Raw genomic sequence first — 20,740 nt, forward strand, 5'->3', positions numbered from 1 at the left:
CGCACAGTGCATCCGTGCGTATGCCTAGTTACGCCCATGATTAGTCACATGCACTTCCCTTAATGTGGTGGCAATTTTCACAAGCACGTATAAGGCAATAATATTCGGGTGCCGTTCTTTGTCTCGTTTTACTACTGCTGAGATGTCATTGTATTGATTTCTTAAGGTCTGTGACCTAAAAATTCATGGCAAACATTACTGCAATATGCACAACAGCAAATAAATGAATAAAGGGCAAATACGGAGAGGAGCATTTTTGTCGGAATGGTCCTTAATACAAAAATTGTTTTCATTCGCGTCCCTCTTTTAAGCGCCAAGCAAACTTATTTCAGCTTGATTTGCGAGGGGTAAATGAAACCTCGCTATACGGCTTTTGTGTCTGGGGGGTATTTTTAACTTTTGTTCACCTGACGGGGTTTCCAGTATTGTTTGCTGTATCGAGAAATTGCGCATTTATCAGAGACTAGCCCCAGCGAGACGACGTGAGAGGGGAGCAAGACATGCCAAATTATCTCCTAGGTAAAACAGACATGTTTGGCCTGTGTTTTTGCTCATCCATGATGCCTTAAATATTGAGGTGAATTCATAGACTATTTGATGCCCTGGATACGCAGAACTGTTTATTTAGCGGTTTATTATGGCGACACTGTTTTGGCGATGTTCAATTTTGACAAATTAAGTGACACAAATAGGTATACGAAGTTAAATACTATTAATCAAAACCAAACAGAAGCTACCGTTTGTTCAGTATAAGTGTAGGACAAGACCTCAAACGAAGAATTTGGGCGGCGCTAGACCCACATCCGGGGATCTATTAACGCCATTTGTCCTACCGAAGTCTAAGGCACAGGGCGTGGCTGATCTACGTTTATGTTGTGACTTTTCTGACAGGAAAACGGGTTATATCACAGACACACTGAGAATGTCCATGACACAATTTCCACGCACAGTAAATGCCATCTTTGATAACCACTGCTACAACAAGAATAGCAAGGTAAGTAAAAATTCCAAACAAACAAACAAAGAACAAAAAATATTGCATTTCCACGATTTTTCCATTCATTTACTCAGACAAATAATTCATCAACTTAAGGACAGGCCATTATTTAAGTCCTAGGGGTTGGGGGAGAAAAATGCCTATGACCCAAAAATAAATTGAGATTCCCCCACCCCATCCCGAAAGCATTATTTTTCCCGCCCCCCCCCACTTCCGGATTGATTGAAAAATTCAGAACCCTGCTCAATTAAAAAAAAAAATGGGATCTGTGGAAGATTTATATTTTTCACTATGGGATAAACAGTATGTCAAAACCACTCCACTTGGTTCTAAGATGGGTCATGTAAAAATCGAATGGTTTCCCCCCCCCCCCGCAAAAAAAAAAAAAAAAAAAAAAAAAAAAAAAAAAAAAAAAAAAAAAAAAACTTGTAAGAACATTGTTGATTTTTCTCTTCAGTGTAGACACTCAAGAAAGAATTTAAGTGTATATAAATAATACAAAATTTATACTATACATTCTTATAAAAGAAAACTAGTAGCAAAAAAGTAAAGTCGAAAGATATAATAACATTTTATCAGACAAGGCTTGTTGATATTTTATACATACACTGTAAAACAGCGTTTAGCTCCTAAACAAATTTCTAAGCCACTGCTTTGTCTCATTTTTTTCCATTGGTTCAGCTCCTAAGCATGTTACACGCGTTAAGCCTGAATATGTTTGGCAATATGGTAAAATTAATACCGCTACGTGTCTGCTGGACTGCAGTCTATCCAGCAAACACATAACGTATTTATAACGTAACCATAACGATAATTTTACCAAGAAGCGCTACGACCACGTTATGGTAACGTTATAAACGTTCTCTGTTTACCGGGAGGGATAAAATTTCTGGTCTGGCAGAGAAATATATTTTAGTTTGCTACCTTTCACCACCTCATACGGCATACTGGGCTACATGTATGTCCCCCAAGAAACCCATAGCGCCAACACCCAGTTTGTATCAGGGCCCGTAAACTGCACTGAGACGCATCAGAAGTGTGGTATATAACAAGTGAACTTTCTTTTTTTAATTTTTTTAAATTTTTTTCATGAACTTTAGAAATGTAAATTACAGTTTACAATACTTCTTTGTTACCCCTCGCTTACTTCTTTCTCTCTCACACACACATACATACACACATAACTAGTACTGATAAGCACATTTTTTCTAACACAGATAGCATTCAATGTCCCTGGTGGACAGATGTCCCCCTTTTTTGATTTACTGTAAATGTAATATTTTACCTGGGAAATTAATAAATTCAATTTCTCATCATTGTTTCCAAGAATAATATCCGATGCAGAAATGTGAATATTGGCTCCCTTTTCTTCCCTAAACCAGTTTTCGATTTGCTTCCACAAGTTTTTTTGCGAGATCACAATCTACGAAATGTTTAATAATTTCCATCCTTGTGCTACATAAATTGCAATGAGGATTATTAACTATTTTATATTTGAACAATAAGTATTTTGTCCCTAGAATTCTACGAATACATCTAAAATTAAACCATCTGAGTTTGGATTCTTTTGTCAGGAGACAATTGTAGCTAAGATTCCATGTTATTGCATTATTAAAGAACCTTTCTCATTTAATTTAATTTTTTTTGTGGTTTCGTACAGTTTTTTTATAAACGTATCATAAATCGATTTACAGCCTTTTTTGTTTTTCCATATAATCATAAGCGGTTTGGGTATTTTCAGGTTATAAGTTTTCTGTGTAACAGTTATTTCTTTTAAATTGGGCAATGCATTATAGATAGCATTTCTTAGGCCAAAATATTTTGTAAATGGGAGGCGTATTTTGTATGCATCCGTGATTTCTCTATTTTTTTTATTTATTACATGTATATTGTATTACTGATATGTTTTGGCCTGTTTCAATAAATTTCACATCTCCCCGAAATGCTTCATATTGCCAAACGTATACTTATCGGATGGCCTAGTGGTTAGAATGTTGGTCTACTAAGCCAAAGAACATTGGTTTGACTCCGTTTGTGGACATAATAAAACAAAACACACATCCCAGAGAAGAGAGGGAGAGCGTGGTGTACTATGGCATTTTCTCACAGAAACCATCACTAATTTCTCTTCACAGTATAAAAGTCTTGTAACTAGGACAACTTGTTTCAGCATATTTATCCATTTTATGTAACTTTTCTCCTAGACCAGCACGTGTTGCTGTAAATAATTGCATTGATGACCAATGCACGTTTTGTACAAGGACCTGTTATTAATAGACTAGTAAACTGAGCTAAAAAAATGGCCTAACCCAGGACTAATTTTAAAAAAATTGTAATGATGTTTTTTAGAAAGCTAAATATCGAAATTTTAACATATTAAAAATCTAGAAAAATCTAAGTAGTGGAAAAAGGTTTTTAAGGCAGTTTTCCAAGATGGCCGCCAATATATTAAGTCTCTATAGGTAAAGGGGGTCTTAAAATTTTGGGAGTATTTTTGCTAGAATAAATGGGGTTAAGACCTTGAAATATATCCAGACTTAGAGACAAAGACCTATTTGTTGAAAAGAAAATTTTGGTGTTTATAACAATTATTCCATCACTCAATGTTAAATATAATCATTATATCATTCACAACGACTCTGTGAGGTTTGGCTGCAAATATGGCTCTTTAGGAGAAATCTTAGAGTCTTAGTGTGAAAAATCTGACCAATAAGGTTTCTGAATAAGTGGACAGGATAGGACTTCTTTTCATTCTGGGGACAAATATTTCTTTGCTAATATCATAAATATATGATATATGGAAAACACTTTTTTTTGTATTATTTATTATACCCATCTATGTACCTGTTCAAAGCATTTTCCAATATGGCTATCAGCAAGATTATTCATAAGGCTTTATAAATTAAAAAAAGACAAACAGTGTCTTCAGTAAATATTCCACTCAAGAATGTGTCCTTACCCCCTTTTCTTAATTATATTGATGAATAAGTAATGGAGGTAAAAAGTTGTACAGTCATCAGTGGCACCAAACACAATGTCAGTCTTTTTTCTAAGACAGACTGAAATGTTGCATTAATTGGACAAGCAATCATATAATCAGCCAGGCCAAATGTATTGCTGGCCTGTCCAAATAGGTTTGGGTGTCCAACTGCATAAACATTTTGGAAACAGATTCCTAATTGCATGGATTCTGTGGCTCCTACTCCTAATAGTAAGATATGAGAGGGACTCCAGAGCCACACAAGGGACAGAATCCTAGAGTATTTGTTGCTACATTTACCAACATGGAAAACCCCAATATCTAGGAATCAGATCCTGTCAGAAAACCAACTTTTTGTGGAAACTGTCCTTGCCTGCTTTCCAGCCACAGCCCAAACAACTATGGAATGGTTACATGGGCAAATGGTGACTAGAGGGAATCACCCAGCAAAAGCATCTGTTATGTCTCTTTCTCTGGTAGATATGGATCTACAGAAAGAACTGTCATGCATCTACTCCACTTAATTTAATTTATTTACGTGTTCAACAGTTCAGAGCAACCCCCAATAATTACCTTTGATCAACCACTCTGGTGGAAGGACCAGACTACTGTTGAAAGTGAACCAGAATCCAATATACTGCCATCTACAGTTGCAAGGCTTGGTGGCTTCCACACAGAGATGAGCTACCTTTGGTGCATATGTCAGCTCATGACAGGGTCAGAACTTTGAGAACTTCTTGAAACTATATTTGTTGTCAATACAGTAAGCCACATGATTCCCAGGGAATGCTCTGGCTAGGGCAATGAGGGCCCAGCTGTGTACTTGATCTAACCCTCATGGCACTTCTCATCTTCAAGCTTTTGCAGGATAATGTGCCAGCCACTGGTACTCAACAACATGAAGCACATCACAGTGAAACACACTGCACAGATGTCATTGCAGGTACATGCATGCATTGTCTGGGTGATTTCCAATTGATGGAGACAGAGCAGACATCCAGATCTCCATGACCCGGACCATGGTAACATTAGATGTGGCAGAGAGTGACAAAGATAGACCAGCAACTGGCTGTTGAGAAAGCCACTTCGAAAAGTCAAAGAATTGCAAGGCTCAGGGTACAATGTATGGACATTTCCTCTTTGCTAGAGCAGGCAATATAGTCAGATGGGTTTGAAAGTGAAGGTGAGGTCCAGTACATTTTAGATGGTGTGGCACTCCTTCATCACACACATTGGACTGTTGGAATGTCTTGCACACTAGGGAGATATAGGAGAGCTATAGTGTAGCATTATAAAGGGATCATCTTGGATGTCCCCTCTACTGAGCTATGGTTCTGCACACCTAGTAAGATCCAATTAACAGTATGAGCACAGCTATTGTCTTCACAGATGAGACGAAGCTGCAGAGTAGAAAAGAAAAAGATTCTTATCAACAAAGAAAACAAAAAGGTTCATTTATTTGCTTGGAGAGAAGTTGGAAGGTGTTGGAGTTGAAGTAATCCAAGTTCCAGGTGATGCAGACCTCCATATTTCATTTAAATAAAGAAGTTTATCTGAAGCACACATCACATGATCATAATCTTCTGAGCCTTGTCCCGAAGCCATAATTGCTCGCAACGTCATTTTCTTGTGTTTGAAGTGAAACTTAGGTCATCCCTGGTGAAGGCAGTTAGGTTCTAATTGACTAGTCAGTTATTTATAACTAAGATTCAGATGGAATAAGACATTGAATTAAGTGAAGGGACAGGTTTAGAATACATTTTAAGTAGGAAATAATGTCATTTACCTCAGGCAAGTTTATTTTGGTGCATGAATTGGATAAAGAGCACCTTTAAAATCATTTTATTTAAGTGATTATGTCCAGGCCAATCTAATACTACAACAGAAAGTGGTAAAGGACCATAAATGTACTTTTGAGCTTATTTTTTATTCAATTTTTTACTTCAAATTTGGTAATTTGTAGCTGCCATTTTAGTTTTGGCAGCCATTTTGTATATTGTTGAGGCTATCTGCCTTTGATTTATTTGGAGAGAAGAGGCACAACATCCCTTTATGCATTTTGTACCATTTTAACAAGCTTTTGTTGAAACCACCTGGAGCAAATTTGCACCTATGTACTGACTGTAGATCTCTGTGCTGGCAGCCATTTTGGATTTTCCCCAAAAAATACCTATTCCACTACTTGAATTTTTCTAGATTTTTAATAAGATCATATGGACCACTCAAAGACTCAAAAAAAAAAAAAAAAAAAAAAAAAACATACTACAATTTTTTTGCAATTAGTCCTGGGTTAAACCATTTTTTTTCTTAGACTATAATAGTAACAAAAAATGCTGAAAGCAAAATACTGTTACAGTAACAAGAAATATTTGTAAAAGCACTTTAAATAGATGTTTGGAATGTTTTCATTAACCATAAAATAAACAGGTATAAATTGTCCCAAGATAATGATAACGTAAAATTTAAAAACTTGGATGACAATATAGTGTACATAGTAACAGTTATGGCCAATAATAGGTATGACATAATAATCATATGAAGTACTTTTTAGGTGACTTGGCTATTTGTGCCACACCACAAGTATTTAACATATTACTCCTTTTTACACCACAGGACATGCTTCAATAAAAAAATCATGTATGTAATATTTATGCTGAAAGAAGTGTCTCTGATTCATTAGACGGCATACAACAGGTAAATCTGGCTGCCCCCCCCCCCACATATAACTCATTAAAAATACCAAGTAACGATGCCTTAAACCAAATAATATTTTTTTCACGCAACAAATATATGCATAAACTTTATAATAGCAAATTATTAAAAAAAATGACGATGGGCACTTTGCAAATAGTTACCAGCACTCATCTTTTATGAATAAAACATGTCTATGGTAATATGCTATAGATCAAGAAGTTAAGGGGCTGTATGAGACACATTTATGTTGAAGTCAAATGAGAGCGGAATATATACTATATTAACTGTGTGGCCAAACTGGTGCTCTCCAAGAAAAACAATTTTAATTAAATTTTTTTAAATAGAATTTAAATTAGAAAAAAAAATAGAATTAAACATTTGAAAGTTTCTAACATCATAATCCTCGTGTTGATCTTCTATAAAAAATTAAAAAAATCAATCAAATCAACTATGCTTGGGTACTTTTTACCAATCATAGACGCCATTTCCCTGGGAGTTCACGCTAAATAGCTGTCAGCCGAGCGGACACGAAAGTTAATTACCCCCTTACAGCTTGTAGTAGGCGGGACGGACATTTAAGCCGGATTATCTGACAGTAATCTATTTAGACTCCCCGAGGGGAAAGATCGATCTAAAAGCTCTGGGAATACAGCCATAGTTGATCTTAAGAGATATGTTTTCATCCTAAAATGGACAGACCCACGACTAGTCATTTCAGCTCGAAATCCTGAACGTGTGAGGGTTTATGCATATCTCTAATTATGTACATTTCAATCCCCATAGAACAAATTAAATTCCGAACTGCATTTTGTGTCTGTAATGTTTACTTTATGTGGCATGAACGGGTATAATTTGTATGAAAACAGCACTGTCGATCACAAGCTATTGGTCAAGATATATCTGATGTATTGGCGTTGTGAATATGAGGCATACATTGACTAAGATAAAGTCTCTCTTACCTTCTATTACATTTCAGTAGAGACGAGAGATGAAGTAGTGGCGGTAACCATGGCAACAGCAATAACACAGCCCGACTCTGAACAGGAAGACAATTTTTTTCGCATGACCATTCTAATTGTCGATTATGGTTTGAAGGTCTTGCGAGATGTTCTTCGGGAAGAGCTAACAAAAGCGTATTCCAATTTATTTGACCCCCAGTCTGGGTTGTTAAGTGATGTGCTTGGTGATGGAACTGTCAGGAAAAAACTGTTTAAACTGTCACCTAGGGTATTTAATGTACATCAACAAAACCAGCTGTATCCTGGTGGAAACCCCTCCAAAGAAGAGACTGTTGGTAATTTAGACATCACACTGACTGTGCTTTTACTGAGAAATATCACAACATTGACTGCACATCCAGGGTCAAATGCATGGGATGACCCCTTAGACATAGACACATCAACAGTAGCCAAGATTGGGCGAGTTAAAAGATACCGAAATGTTGTGTATGCACATGCAAAAAAGTCAGCAATTAGCGATCAAGAATTCAGTGCACATTTCTCAGGGCTCAAGTCCAACCTCCTGTCTCTCTCTAGTACGTACACAAGTGAGGACTATGATGAAATCTTGACTAGACCCCTTGATGCTACTTTACTGAAGGAAAAACGAGACATTCTGATAAAATGGTATGATTATGACAACGATGTGAAAGAGCAGATGAGGTCTCTGGAAAAAAACGTTCTTGGGGAGATAAAAAATGGCACACAGCATACACATAATAAACTTGATGAAATCTCGGAAGGAATCACACAGGTGACCCACCAAGTCAGACAGCTACAGATGTGCGTGGAAGAGGTCAAAGGTGCACAGAATCGAGATTCACAAAGATGGTCTCTAGATCAGCAAGCTCAGCTGACCAAAGGTACAGGTATGTATTTTATGCATTTAGATATTTTTTTCTTAAGAGCAGTAAATATTGGGGCCATCATTAATGAAGTACATAATATAAAACTATCATTTCAGGATATGTCGATTGTGTTCAATTTTGCTCTTAGTTAGAATGAACTGAAATAGTCTTCAGTGACAGATATGTGTACGTGAAGGTCTGATGGCTATTACAAGAAAACTTCCGTTTTCTTTAATGTTGTATTGAAAGGAAATGTTTAAAACCTAAAAACGTTCACATTATTAACCAATTTAATTTTGCGAGTTACATGTATGAAGGGAACTAGCTGCCAATGAGAGTTCAGTAAAGTCACGTTTCCCACGCCCTTGAAGCATCTTAAGAGTGTAATAAAACCTAAGTAAAATTATCAAGCAAATGAAATGTAATAGAAAATGTTCACGGTCTTTTAAAGAGAAAAAATGAAAATTTGCATGGAAAAAACTTCATGTACCACTTATTAAATACGTGTACAGTTTAGTTTCACATAAAAGAGTTATTTTAAGGGCTATTTTAAGCATTTTTACTACTCTAAACAAGAAATGACAATTATAATATATACTCCATAAGCAGTTATATATATTTCTTTCCACAAAGCTTTGAAAAAAAACTTCTTCATATGAAAGACTTCCATCACAAACATTCCAACTTTGTTATTAATGAAACAATTCTTTCATATACTGTAGTCGCAATTCTATTTCGTGTTTCTATTTATTGCCATGGTGGATCACGTTTTACTTTCAGATGCAACTAATATTTTGAAATTTTTGTTGAGTGTACTAATATTAGTTGGAAAGGAGGAAATTGTCAGAAACAATGCTTATGTACAACAATCTCCCATCATACCATCAGAGATAAATTAAATTTCCACACATATTTAGACATTTGTGTATTTTGTTTACAGAAATTCAAGAAACTGAACATCGTTTTCTTGTGCAGCTTTCGTGGAAGGAACTCCGCGGATTCAGCTGGCAAAATACTCCATTATATTAGTTCTGAATCGACCTTCTAGCTGCGTGATGTGAGAGTTAAACGACATTTCTCGTGCTTCATATTACGGCCTATATGTCTAGATTTTTTTTCTTTATTCTGAATTCCAGACTCAGTGAACAGTGAAGTTTCGGTCATGGTCACTGGCAGTGGGAGTAACAGAGATCAGAGCGCTGTTACACCGTCTCATATGGATGTACAATCAAGCAAGGACCTTACTCAGACCCTGATCTTGAAAGCCTCTGATGAACCATCATGTGTCTCAACTTCACCTCATCCAGATGTCACCACCCCCCTGTGTGAAGCCAGAGACATACACGACGTGAACACCAGTGAAACTATAATGTCAGGGGCAACAGGTAATCATCCAAAAATATCCGTTCGAGGAACTACATGTACCCGTAACTGACACTTTATTTGATTGATATTTCTGTTTGAAAACTTGTAATTGTGATTGTGATTATGATTGTAATTATTGTAATTATGTTTTATAAGTTACCTATGTACTCAGAAAAATTCAGCCTGATCTTTGTCTAAAGTTTTAAAGTTCTGTGGAATTTATTTTACTTTTATAGGTGTCGAGTAGTCAAAAACGGTACAAGCACATTGTATGATGTGTTTTATTCTTTTGATGATCAACAATTAGCTAAGTAAGGATAATAGAAACCATTTGAAAAAAAGTATTATTAAGACGATAAATGATAAATAAAATGATAAATATATAATATATAAATATATAATAGGGACAAGGGGTAATATTTCTCTTTTCGCTTAAACCACACTGAGAAGAATTCACAAAAAAAAAAAAGGAACTGACTTTCATGTAGTTTTATGGCAGGTTTGTCAAATATTAATTAGAAAGCTGTTGGGATGAATTAATTTAGATTTTTGAAAGAGTCAGGATAGGACTGCCATCCCGCTTTCCTATATCCGATAACCAAATTATATAATATAAGAACTTCAAATATATCCCTTTCAGTTATGCAAAGCGCACATGACTATCCGTGCATAAAAGAGGACACAATGGCTGAAGAAGTTATAGGAGGCGTGGAGGTGTTAGACCTTCTAAAAGATTTGGAGAAAAGACCAGCAGACGACCAGACACCAATACCAGACATGATCACCCAGTGTACTGTGCTGGAGCTAACATGTAAGAACATTGAACACATCCCTGACACCATATGTAGATGTATCAATGTGAAGAAGATCAATCTTGCAGGGAACAAACTTTCGTCACTTCCTCGGTCGTTGCACAAGTTAAAAAATCTCACAAATCTTAACCTTAGTTGGAATATGTTATCAGAGCTCCCAGCCTCGGTGTCTGCCTTACAACATATAGAGGGCCTAAACCTACAGGCTAACAAGCTATCCAGCCTCCCTTCTGATGTCAGTAACATGACCACACTGAAGAGTTTAAACCTCGGGTGGAATCAATTCACAGAGCTCCCAGCCTCAGTGTGTGAGCTACCACATATAGAGAACCTGGACTTAAGCCATAACGAGCTATCCAGTCTCCAACCTGATATTGGTAATTTGACCACACTGAAGACTTTAAACCTCGGGTGGAATCAGTTCATGGAGCTGCCGGACTCAGTGTGTGCTCTACCACATATAGAGAATCTGGACCTTAGCCATAACAAACTATTCCGTCTCCCTCCTGATGTCAGTAACATGGCCACACTGAAACATTTAAACCTCAGAAGAAATCAGTTCACAGATTTTCCAGCCTCATTGTGTGCTCTACCTCATGTACAGAACCTGGACCTAGAGGTTAACAAGCTATCAAGTCTCCCTCCTGAGGTCAGTAACATGACCACATTGAAGAGTTTAAACCTAGGGTGGAATCAATTCACAGAGCTCCCAACCTCAATGTGTTCTCTACCACATATAGAGAACCTGCAACTACAGCATAACAACCTATCCAGTCTCCCTCCTGATTTTAGTGAGATGACCACACTGAAGAGTTTAAACCTAGGGTGGAATCAATTTACAGAGCTCCCAGCCTCAGTGTGTGCTCTACCAAATATAGAGAACCTGCAACTACAGTGGAACAAGCTTTCCAGTCTCCCTCCTAATGTCAGTAAGATGACAATACTGAAGAGTTTAAACCTCAGAAGGAATCAGTTGACAGAGCTCCCAGCCTCATTGTGTGTTCTACCACATATAGAGAACCTAAATCTACAGCATAACATGCTATCCAGTCTCCCTCCTGGTGTCAGTAAGATGACCACACTGATGAGTTTGAATCTCGGGTGGAATCAGTTCACAGAGCTCCCAGCCTCAGTGTGTGCTCTACCACATATAGAAAACCTGGACCTACAGCATAACAGGCTATCCACACTTTCTTGTGATGTCAGAAGAATACTCTCACTGAAGAGTGTGAATATTTCCAGTAATAATATCACACATTTACCCCACCAGCTTGCCTCGCTGACACTCCATGCTCTGAACGTGGGCGATAATCCTATTCAGCAACCACCCATGTCAGTATGTGAGGCAGGACAAGAGGCAATATTCAGACACTTAGTAGAACTAAGAGAATCAAAAGCAGTCAAGTCTTGTAGAGTGCAAGTAAACCTCCTGGGAGAAACAAAAAGTGGGAAAACCAGTTTAGCACGCTCCCTCAGACGTGGGATACCGATACTCACTGATGAAGCAGATAGAACTAGAGTGGTGGAGCAATCACTGTGGGAAATTGAAAGGGACATAAGTTTTAACATCAATGACTTTGGGGGTCATGACGTGTACAGAGTTGGACACCGTATTTTCATCTCACATAACAGTATAGTTCTTGTCACCTTTGACCTGTCGACCTATGACCCCCGCAGCACATCACATTTCAAAGAACATATCGGAATCTGGATAGATATGGTGCAGTCCCATAATCCAGGGGTGACAATTGCGTTGGTTGGTACACATCTCGATAAAACTAATGCAGCAACCAGCAGGGCTGTGTGTGCATCTATTCAACAAGCAATTGCTGATAAAATAAGAAACAGAAAAGAGTGGTATAATGAGAAAACAAGAAATCAAAAAGTAATAACACAATCCTTACAGAGAGCCGAAGACAGAGGTCTGATTTCAGCATACAGGAATAAGCAAGAATCACTGGACGAAATAAGAAGATGTGAGGAATCCAAAATTCATCCTGACATTTTTTTAGTGAGTTCAAAGAATAATGCAGGTTTAGAGAAACTCAAAGGTTATCTTGCTACCCTAGCGACGAAAAGAAACGTTACCTTACCACAGACCTGGCATGAGGCAGCAAAGAGCATCTGCTCAAGAAAGGAGGATCAAACTAAAAACACACTTAGTTGGAATACTGTGAAGCTAGATGTTGAAAGATGTGGACAGCAAAAGCATCACCAAATCACTTATGACAATGTAGATAATATTCTTGCTTTTCTTGCAAGCAGAGGTGACATCATCTGGTATCCAAACAGTCCAATCCTTAGAAACACCATCTTCCACAGACAGGAAGTTTTAGTTAATCTCTTAAAGGGAGTGCTCAACCGCAACAATGATGGTTTTCAGTTTTTAACACAAATCATTGTCAGTGAGGCCAAGAAAAAGATAATTAGAGACGAATTCCGCAAGAGGGGAGTTTTCTCTGTGCAGGTGATTGGCGCCCTTTGGAAACCATTTGGTGTGACAGCCAGGGAAGCCAGTGCAATGGTGGAGCTCATGCAGAGGCTGGAGTTATGCTTCATGGTGAACAAAGGCAAAGATGGCGCCACATTTCACTTTCCATGGCTACTTAAACAAAGCCGCCCATCAAAAATCAAGTCCAAATGGCCACAATCCGTACCAAAGGACATTACACAGCTTACCCTGAAAGTGTATTTCCCATACCGCTGTCCTGATGGTCTCTATGAGAAATTGTCTGTGCGCCTTCATTCAACCCTTGGACTCTATCAGCCTATGAGGAGAGACTGGAGAGATGGGGTATTTGTGGACATGGCATCACACTGCATGCAAATGACCAGAAGCCAGACGGACAGAGACTGGGTGATCACCATTGCTGTCAGAGGTCAACATCTCCCAGACCTGTGGAAAACACTACTCCAAAACCATGATCACCTTATGAACATCATGGAGGAAGATTGGCCTGGCTTACCATGTGACAAGTACCTGGTGTGTCCTCATTGTACAAGTCTAGACGCAGAGACTCCAACCGAGTTTCCAGCTGAAATGATTGGCCAGCCCCCTGACATGAAGGTTACCAGCGTACCATGTTGGGAAACTGGGGAAATGATATCGGCAAACTTAATATATCCTTATATGCCAGGTAAAACTATTTTAATATTAATTAATACATATGATGTCTGTTCTGAAATCATGCTGCTTCTACTACCATCCACATCTCCCAATGAAAATGTAGGAGTTGAATTAATTTTCGGGAATCACTGTTTAAAATGATATTTCCATTTCGGATTGGTCAGAAATTCAAGATAGAAAATTGCTATTTGAAATGTGCTTTGTATTTTAAAAGTACATGCAAACACAGCCAATCTGCACCCTGACTTGTTACTTTAAAATTTTAACTTTGTTTTGTATTAACAGGTTTCGCAGCCATGAAACCCCACCAGAAACGTGCTGTGTTTCAGAAAAAGGACCTCCTGGTCAGCGAAATAACCATGCCAAATCTGAGTTATCTGCTGGACAAGCTGATAGAGAAAGGAATCATCACTGACAGAGAGAAGGAGTATGTATGTTCAGTGCCAATTACTGGGGACACAGAGGAGGCTGAAGGGGCAGCAGTAGCAGCTAGTGTGGTGTCTCCTGGACGGACAAGAACACTGCTCGACATACTGCTCACCAAAGAAGAGAGGGCATTCGAATATCTGTGTGAATTCCTGGTGGAGAATGGGCAGGGCTTTCTAGAAGAACAGCTGAAAAGGTAATGAGCTCTTACTCGGCTGCTAAGTGAAAAAAAAAGTTATATATATTTAAATGAACGTCGCGGTTTATGCATTAAGGTTTTCCAATCTAATAAAATGTTTTACTCTTATAAAGCATTTACAGCTTTGAAGGATAACATATTTCGGTTCAAAATTTTTGTAATATTCGTACAGAAAAGAACCAAATGCTGCTATAAAACGCCGTTGTCCGGCTAGAATTATTTAAATTTCTAATAGCAGCTCCTGGTTTCTCCCAGGTCGGAAGACGCCTGTCTACATTCAGCTACTACCATTCACTTCTCATGGTAAAATGCGGATGTTAAATTAACCAGGTATCAAATTTGAAAATTGCATCTCTCTTTTGGGATGAGTAGTAAATTGTGGTATTTGAATGAGACTGTTGCTATTGTGTATTTGAAAAAGCATTTTAAAAGAATCTTTAAAGAATACATCAAAACCTTCAGCAGCTGCTTTGATCCACACACACACAGCTAGTCTATACCTAACAATAACTTGTTATTCACTTCAAAAGCGTGACCTGAAACAGCACATAGAGCTCTGCTGGACGAGCTGAGATATCATCACTGACAGAGAGAAGGAGTATGTGCGTACTCTGTCGTCTAGTGAAGACACAGATGAGGTTGAGGGGGCAGCAGCAACCACCAGTGTGGTGTCTCCTGAGCAGACAAGAACATTGCTTACCAAAGAAGACAGGACATTACAGTGTCTATGTAAATGTCTGTAGAAGAATGGGCAGGGCTCTCTAGCAGAAAAGCTGAAAAGATAATGAATTGTCACTTGGCTGTTATTATTTGTATTTCTTGTAACTCAAGAATCATGCTTTGAGATCCTTAGATGTTGCAAAATTTTGCTCCTTAAAGGCTCTTTACTTCTGAAGCTGAAGTTAGTGAACCTTTTGTATATTTAAAAGTCTTAACCTACCGATATTGCCATGCTTTGCATTGAGAAGACGGAAAAACAACAACAACGCTGTTGTAAAACGAAATGACAACCAGTATTTTTTAAAAATTCCAGACATTGGTGTGATATTGTTTACGTTTTCAAGATTCTGATTCCCGTTGCTCAGTCTGAGGAAGGCTGCCCCGGCTGTCTGCGAACTTCACTCCACTGAGTTGACAATGCTGATGACATTGACTAACACGTCAGATATATCCATTACATGGATGATGATATACTGATGGTATGATATGACAATGACATACTTTGTATATGTAATATGCTTCTAATCTGTCTTATTCTAAATGATCTTGGATCCTAGATATAATCAACTGATGACAATTGGACAATTTTCCGTTCTGGAGGCAGAGACACACAGCTGATGTTCTGTGCTAGATACATTTGGATGTACCTATACATGTATTACAAAGAGTTATACATGAATATCTACCTTTTCTGCATTTGAGCTATAAACACCAACAAAACGGATTGTTTAAAGGATGGTGGTCCACCCATTTTATTAAACACATTATCAAAGTTTTTTCACATTTGAGGGATCATTGATGTTACTTTTTTCTCGAGTGAATGCATTTTCAGGAGTGCTAAGTTCATTTTTTAGACTTGCAAACAAAATCACACATTAGTTAGCACTTCATCTGTATATTACCCCATGCTTATACTATGTTTGTATCAGTACCTTTATTGTAACATAGTGTGCAAGTTTTGATATTGTATATTCATCTCTTGGTTCATATATTATCAATTAATTAATCTTGCATCATCAGTATATTGTGTATATAAGGTAAGTCATATCACCCATCCATCCCAGATTTTACTAGTGAATTCAACAAGATATTTACATTATAACATCAAAACAACTGTACAGGCTTTGAGATGTTTACAGACTTTTTGCCTCTGCTATATTGCCAATTTAGATTTCAGTTTAATTGCTTGTGGCTGGCAAAGATTTAAGGATATGGAAACATAAATGATCAATGTATATGCAACCATTTTGCCACAACTTTCTCAGTTTGTACTAGACAACTTCTTGACTTACGCCGTGAATGTGAACCAAAAACCTAAGGTGAAATATATGGAGAGATATCATAGGAAGTCCTCCATGTACATAAACGAAGTCTTCAGTCCTTCGTCAACACATATTTACGACATATTTTCAATCAGACTTATATGGCAGACGGATTCTTGGAGTTTCTGGGAATTAACCTCCTAAACCAGCATACCCACCCAGAAATGGGTTGCTAACCCCTAAAACTTATGACAGTTCAAAAAAGCAGCCTGGGTTCACATAAGTCTCTGTCAGTAATTTAATGTGTTGATATTAATCTGTTTGTAAACATATGTCTGCAAAAATAATCCCAAAATATGGTGCTTTTTGTTGCCATGTTGTAAACTGTCTTTGTATTGCACCTTTTATTGTACCACCAGCGTTAGCGCTGGCGGTACACATGGTTTCGGTCCCGTCCGGATCGTTCCGCCGGCTCCGCCGGCTCCGTTGGCTCCGCCGGCTCCGCCGGCTCCGCCGGACGGCTACCGTTACCGCTTCTCCTCCTAGACGGTAAGGGCCCCCGTACCCATCTCATGGATTTAGGTCACCTATAATCTCAACTCGTTCCACGTAAAATTTGGGCTTTGTCGGTATTGGGGTCTGGGTGTGGCACTCATTGCAATGCACCCTTGTCTAAAAATGGCAAAATTAAATGCTAATTATCTACCCTACGGAAGGAGTTATGGGAAAAATTTCTATAGACGGCTTTCCAAAAGTCATATGTGTAGATTTCAAATATACCCTTGGATTTGACCTTTGACCTTTACTTCAAGGTCAAATGGGCCAAAATTTTCAAAAAAATGAAATTTTTTACGAAAAAAATTTTTTTTTGCCCTGTTATTCAGACACCACACAGACTTAACCAATAATATTATTGGAAGGTGTTACCCTTCAGGTCATCTTTCATCTCCATGAATTTGGGGTCAATCGGTGCATTTTCACGGGAGTAGCGGCCATAAGATACCGAAACTGAAAACTGTCTCTAATTCGGGAACCGTTAATGCTAGAGACCCATTCTTTTTTGCATTTTGTAGAGCATGTAAAGCCCAACACTAAAGGTGGTCTCGGTTTTTTTGTATTCCATACGGTTTTCGAGTTACGCTGTATCAAAAAGTACATATTGGTGGTAAAAGCAAAATGTGCAGTACGGTAATGGATAATAAATTTTGAACTCTGGAAAAATAAAACATAAGGCTTGGCAAAGCAGACAACTTGTGTTCAAAAATGACATTATTTCAGCAAATTTGAACTTCTGAAACTTCACAGCACCTCCTATTTCAAGAATTTTGACCAAAATGACATTTTCTTTATTTTAATTATTTTTTTCTGTACGAAATTTAAGGCACATTATGGTAACTCCAAAATTATAACATTTAGTCCCTTATATCTCCAAAACTGGCAGAGATAGGTCCATAGTTACTATTGAAGTTGAATAGGAAGTCATATACTGGCAATCTTACTATGACCTTGAAAGTGACCTTTGACCTACTTTTCACCATGAACTGAACTTTGCAAATTTTTCTTCCCTTTTATCTCCAAAACTGGCAGAGATAGGTCCATAGTTACTATTGAAGTTGAATAGGAAGTCATATACTGGCAATCTTACTATTACCTTGAAAGTGACCTTTGACCTACTTTTCACCATGAACTGAACTTTGCAAATTTTTCTTCCCTTTTATCTCCAAAACTGGCTGAGATAGGTCCGTAGTTACTATTGAACTTGAATAGGAAGTCATATACTGGCAATCTAAATGTGACCTTAAAATTGACCTTTGACCTACTTTACACCATGAACTGAATTTTGCAAATTTTGCTTTCCTTTTATCTCCAAAACTGGCTGAGATAGGTCCGTAGTTACTATTGAACTTGAATAGGAAGTCATATACTGGCAATCTAAATGTGACCTCAAAATTGACCTTTGACCTACTTTTCACCATAAACTGAACTTTGCAAATTTTGCTTCCCTTTTATCTCCAAAACTGGCAGAGATAGGTCCATAGTTACTATTGAACTTGAATAGGAAGTCATATACTGGCAATCTAAATGTGACCTCAAAATTGACCTTTAACCTACTTTTCACCATGAACTGAACTTTGCAAATTTTGCTTCCCTATTATCTCCAAAACTGGCTGAGATAGGTCCATAGTTACTATTGAACTTGAATAGGAAGTCATATACTGGCAATCTAAATGTGACCTTGAAATTGACCTTTGACCTACTTTTCACCATGAACTGAACTTTGCAAATTTTGCTTTCCTTTTATCTCCAAAACTGGCAGAGATAGGTCCGTAGTTACTATTGAACTTGAATAGGAAGTCATATACTGGCATCATAAATGTGACATTAAAATTGACCTTTGTCCTACTTTTCACCATAAACTGAACTTTGCAAATTTTGCTTTCCTTTTATCTCCAAAACTGGCAGAGATAGGTCCATAGTTACTATTGAACTTGAATAGAAAGTCATATACTGGCAATCTAAATGTGACCTTGAAATTGACCTTTGACCTACTTTTTATCTTGAACTGAACTCTGCTAATTTCTTTCTCTTTTAACTTCAAATTTGACAGAGATAGGTCCATAGTTACTCTTGAACTTGAATAGGAAGTCATATACTGGCAATTTACTGTGACCTTGAAATTGACCCTTGACCTACCTTACAAAGAACTTAAATTTGATTGTACCATATATATTTTTTGCAATAGTTTAAAAATTCTTGTTGATTGCATTTTTACAGCTTGTCAAGCACAAAACTGGTGGCTGTGTCCCTTATTTTGTGTATGTGGGGGTCTATACGAATGCGCTTGCTCCAGCTGGTGGTACAATATTCGGAGGCGGTATCGCCTCTCTGATCCTCTAGTTATTATTATTATTATTATTATTATTATTATTATTATTATTATTATTATTATTATTACTGAATTAAATTAAATCTATAAGATGCTCAGATGTTCTTTCCAGAGACCAAATTTAGGTGGTAAGTTAATTTAATAGCATTAAATTAATAGTGTTCCAAACACTGTAAATTTTTGACATGTACATAGGCTTTTTGCTGTTATTGTAGATGCCATTATCTTTGCCCCATCTCCCCCCCCCCCCCTCCGAATAATTCCTTATTACTGATGGAGGGGTTGGCAAATTGAATTAAAAGTCAGTGTCAGAGTTAATGACTAAGGTTTTATTATCCAATTGTGCAAATATGTCATCACAGTTGTGGATGTTTTATTTTAACCAAAACTTAAAAGTGTATTACTTTGTAAGTAAACAAGTCAGACAATTTGAGTTTTTACCATTTTAAAGACGTAAGGGTAAAATTTTGTGTCAAATATGCTAAGATTAAGATGTTAAACCATTTATTCTTTGAAAGACTTCACTTGACCTGTTCATCTTAATAACCTTTATTCTATCCATCTGTGTAGTAGAAATGCAGATCTATTTTGGAATAAATTTTATAAGCAAAGGTAATGTTTTTTGTTAGTCATTTAGAAAAGGATAAAGTTTACATTTATTTCAAATTTGAAGAAACATTTACCAATCCAACTTTTTTTCAAAGTTCCATAGACGTTGTGTCTCAAAAATAAATACAACGAAAAGCAAAATCTTCAATTATAAGAAATGTGTCCACCATGCCGCGTGTAACCCTTGTAAGGATTGAAAAAAAATCTAAGTCAGTATTTATTAGCATAAGCGATGCATAGGCCTTGGTTCTTGTCTCACTTCTATCCAGGAGCAGTCACAATCTACCCTAGGTTCTAGATTCCGGTATTTCCAGCTCGATCTTGATTTCATATATAACCCATATCAGCAATACCTAGTAAAAATGACTCCAAGGTATATATTTAATATTTACAAGCTAATTTTTACGTTGCCCTAACACTCAGGGTATCATAATCCCACATTTGGATGTATATAGCTAGGTCATTGGGTGTCGACTTTATATACTTTTTCATTCAATGCATTCACACATTTTTTAAATAATATAAAATGAATATTAAATGAACAGGTATCTTTTGTTTCAACATCAGCAAAAAACTTACATGTATAGTTTTGAATAAAAGGTGTTTAAACGATGACTGTATTTACAAACATTTTATTAAAGATAACATTAGAAACACTTAAGATGTCCACCTACCAAGCTGACTTTCAAAACCGATCCGCTCCCCCCCCCACCCCCTCCAAATTGACGTGGGGTTCGGGACCTGCTGCTGGACCCCGAAAATTTTTGTTATTTAAGGGGGCGAACGGTGCCATTTGGTATGGTTTAAAACTATGAT

At 37.3% G+C, this 20,740-nt stretch overlaps 1 protein-coding gene across 3 annotated transcripts; it reads left to right on the top strand.

Moving 5' to 3' along the window:
• Positions 1–296: 296 nt before the first annotated feature.
• Positions 297–19,926, top strand: LOC147761891 (uncharacterized). Of its 3 annotated transcripts, none has more exons than XM_087012821.1 (7): positions 297–994; positions 7,651–8,538; positions 9,654–9,902; positions 10,523–13,831; positions 14,107–14,443; positions 14,702–14,776; positions 14,977–19,926. In XM_087012821.1, exons 2-6 carry the CDS (start codon positions 7,680–7,682, stop codon positions 14,751–14,753), a joined length of 4,806 nt encoding a protein of 1,601 aa, XP_086868947.1. In that variant the 5' UTR covers positions 297–994; positions 7,651–7,679; the 3' UTR covers positions 14,754–14,776; positions 14,977–19,926. The 3 variants fall into 3 exon arrangements, with proteins under 3 accessions (XP_086868947.1, XP_086868946.1, XP_086868948.1); XM_087012820.1 differs by having other exon boundaries at positions 298–994; positions 7,648–8,538; XM_087012822.1 differs by lacking the exon at positions 14,702–14,776 and having other exon boundaries at positions 299–994; positions 7,648–8,538.
• Positions 19,927–20,740: the final 814 nt, after the last annotated feature.

Source organism: Lingula anatina, chromosome 5 (assembly GCF_051362555.1).
Source record: "Lingula anatina isolate TDL-2025a chromosome 5, LinAna3.0, whole genome shotgun sequence".
NCBI lineage: Eukaryota > Metazoa > Brachiopoda > Lingulata > Lingulida > Lingulidae > Lingula > Lingula anatina.

Bases quoted from the DNA above. Each gene is read 5' to 3' on its own strand.
- LOC147761891 (XM_087012821.1), top strand. From the start codon at position 7,680: ATGGCAACAGCAATAACACAGCCCGACTCTGAACAGGAAGACAATTTT. The intron at 9,903-10,522 runs GTAATCATCCAA...TATCCCTTTCAG, and splicing joins TATAATGTCAGGGGCAACAG to TTATGCAAAGCGCACATGAC. The intron at 13,832-14,106 runs GTAAAACTATTT...TTGTATTAACAG, and splicing joins AATATATCCTTATATGCCAG to GTTTCGCAGCCATGAAACCC.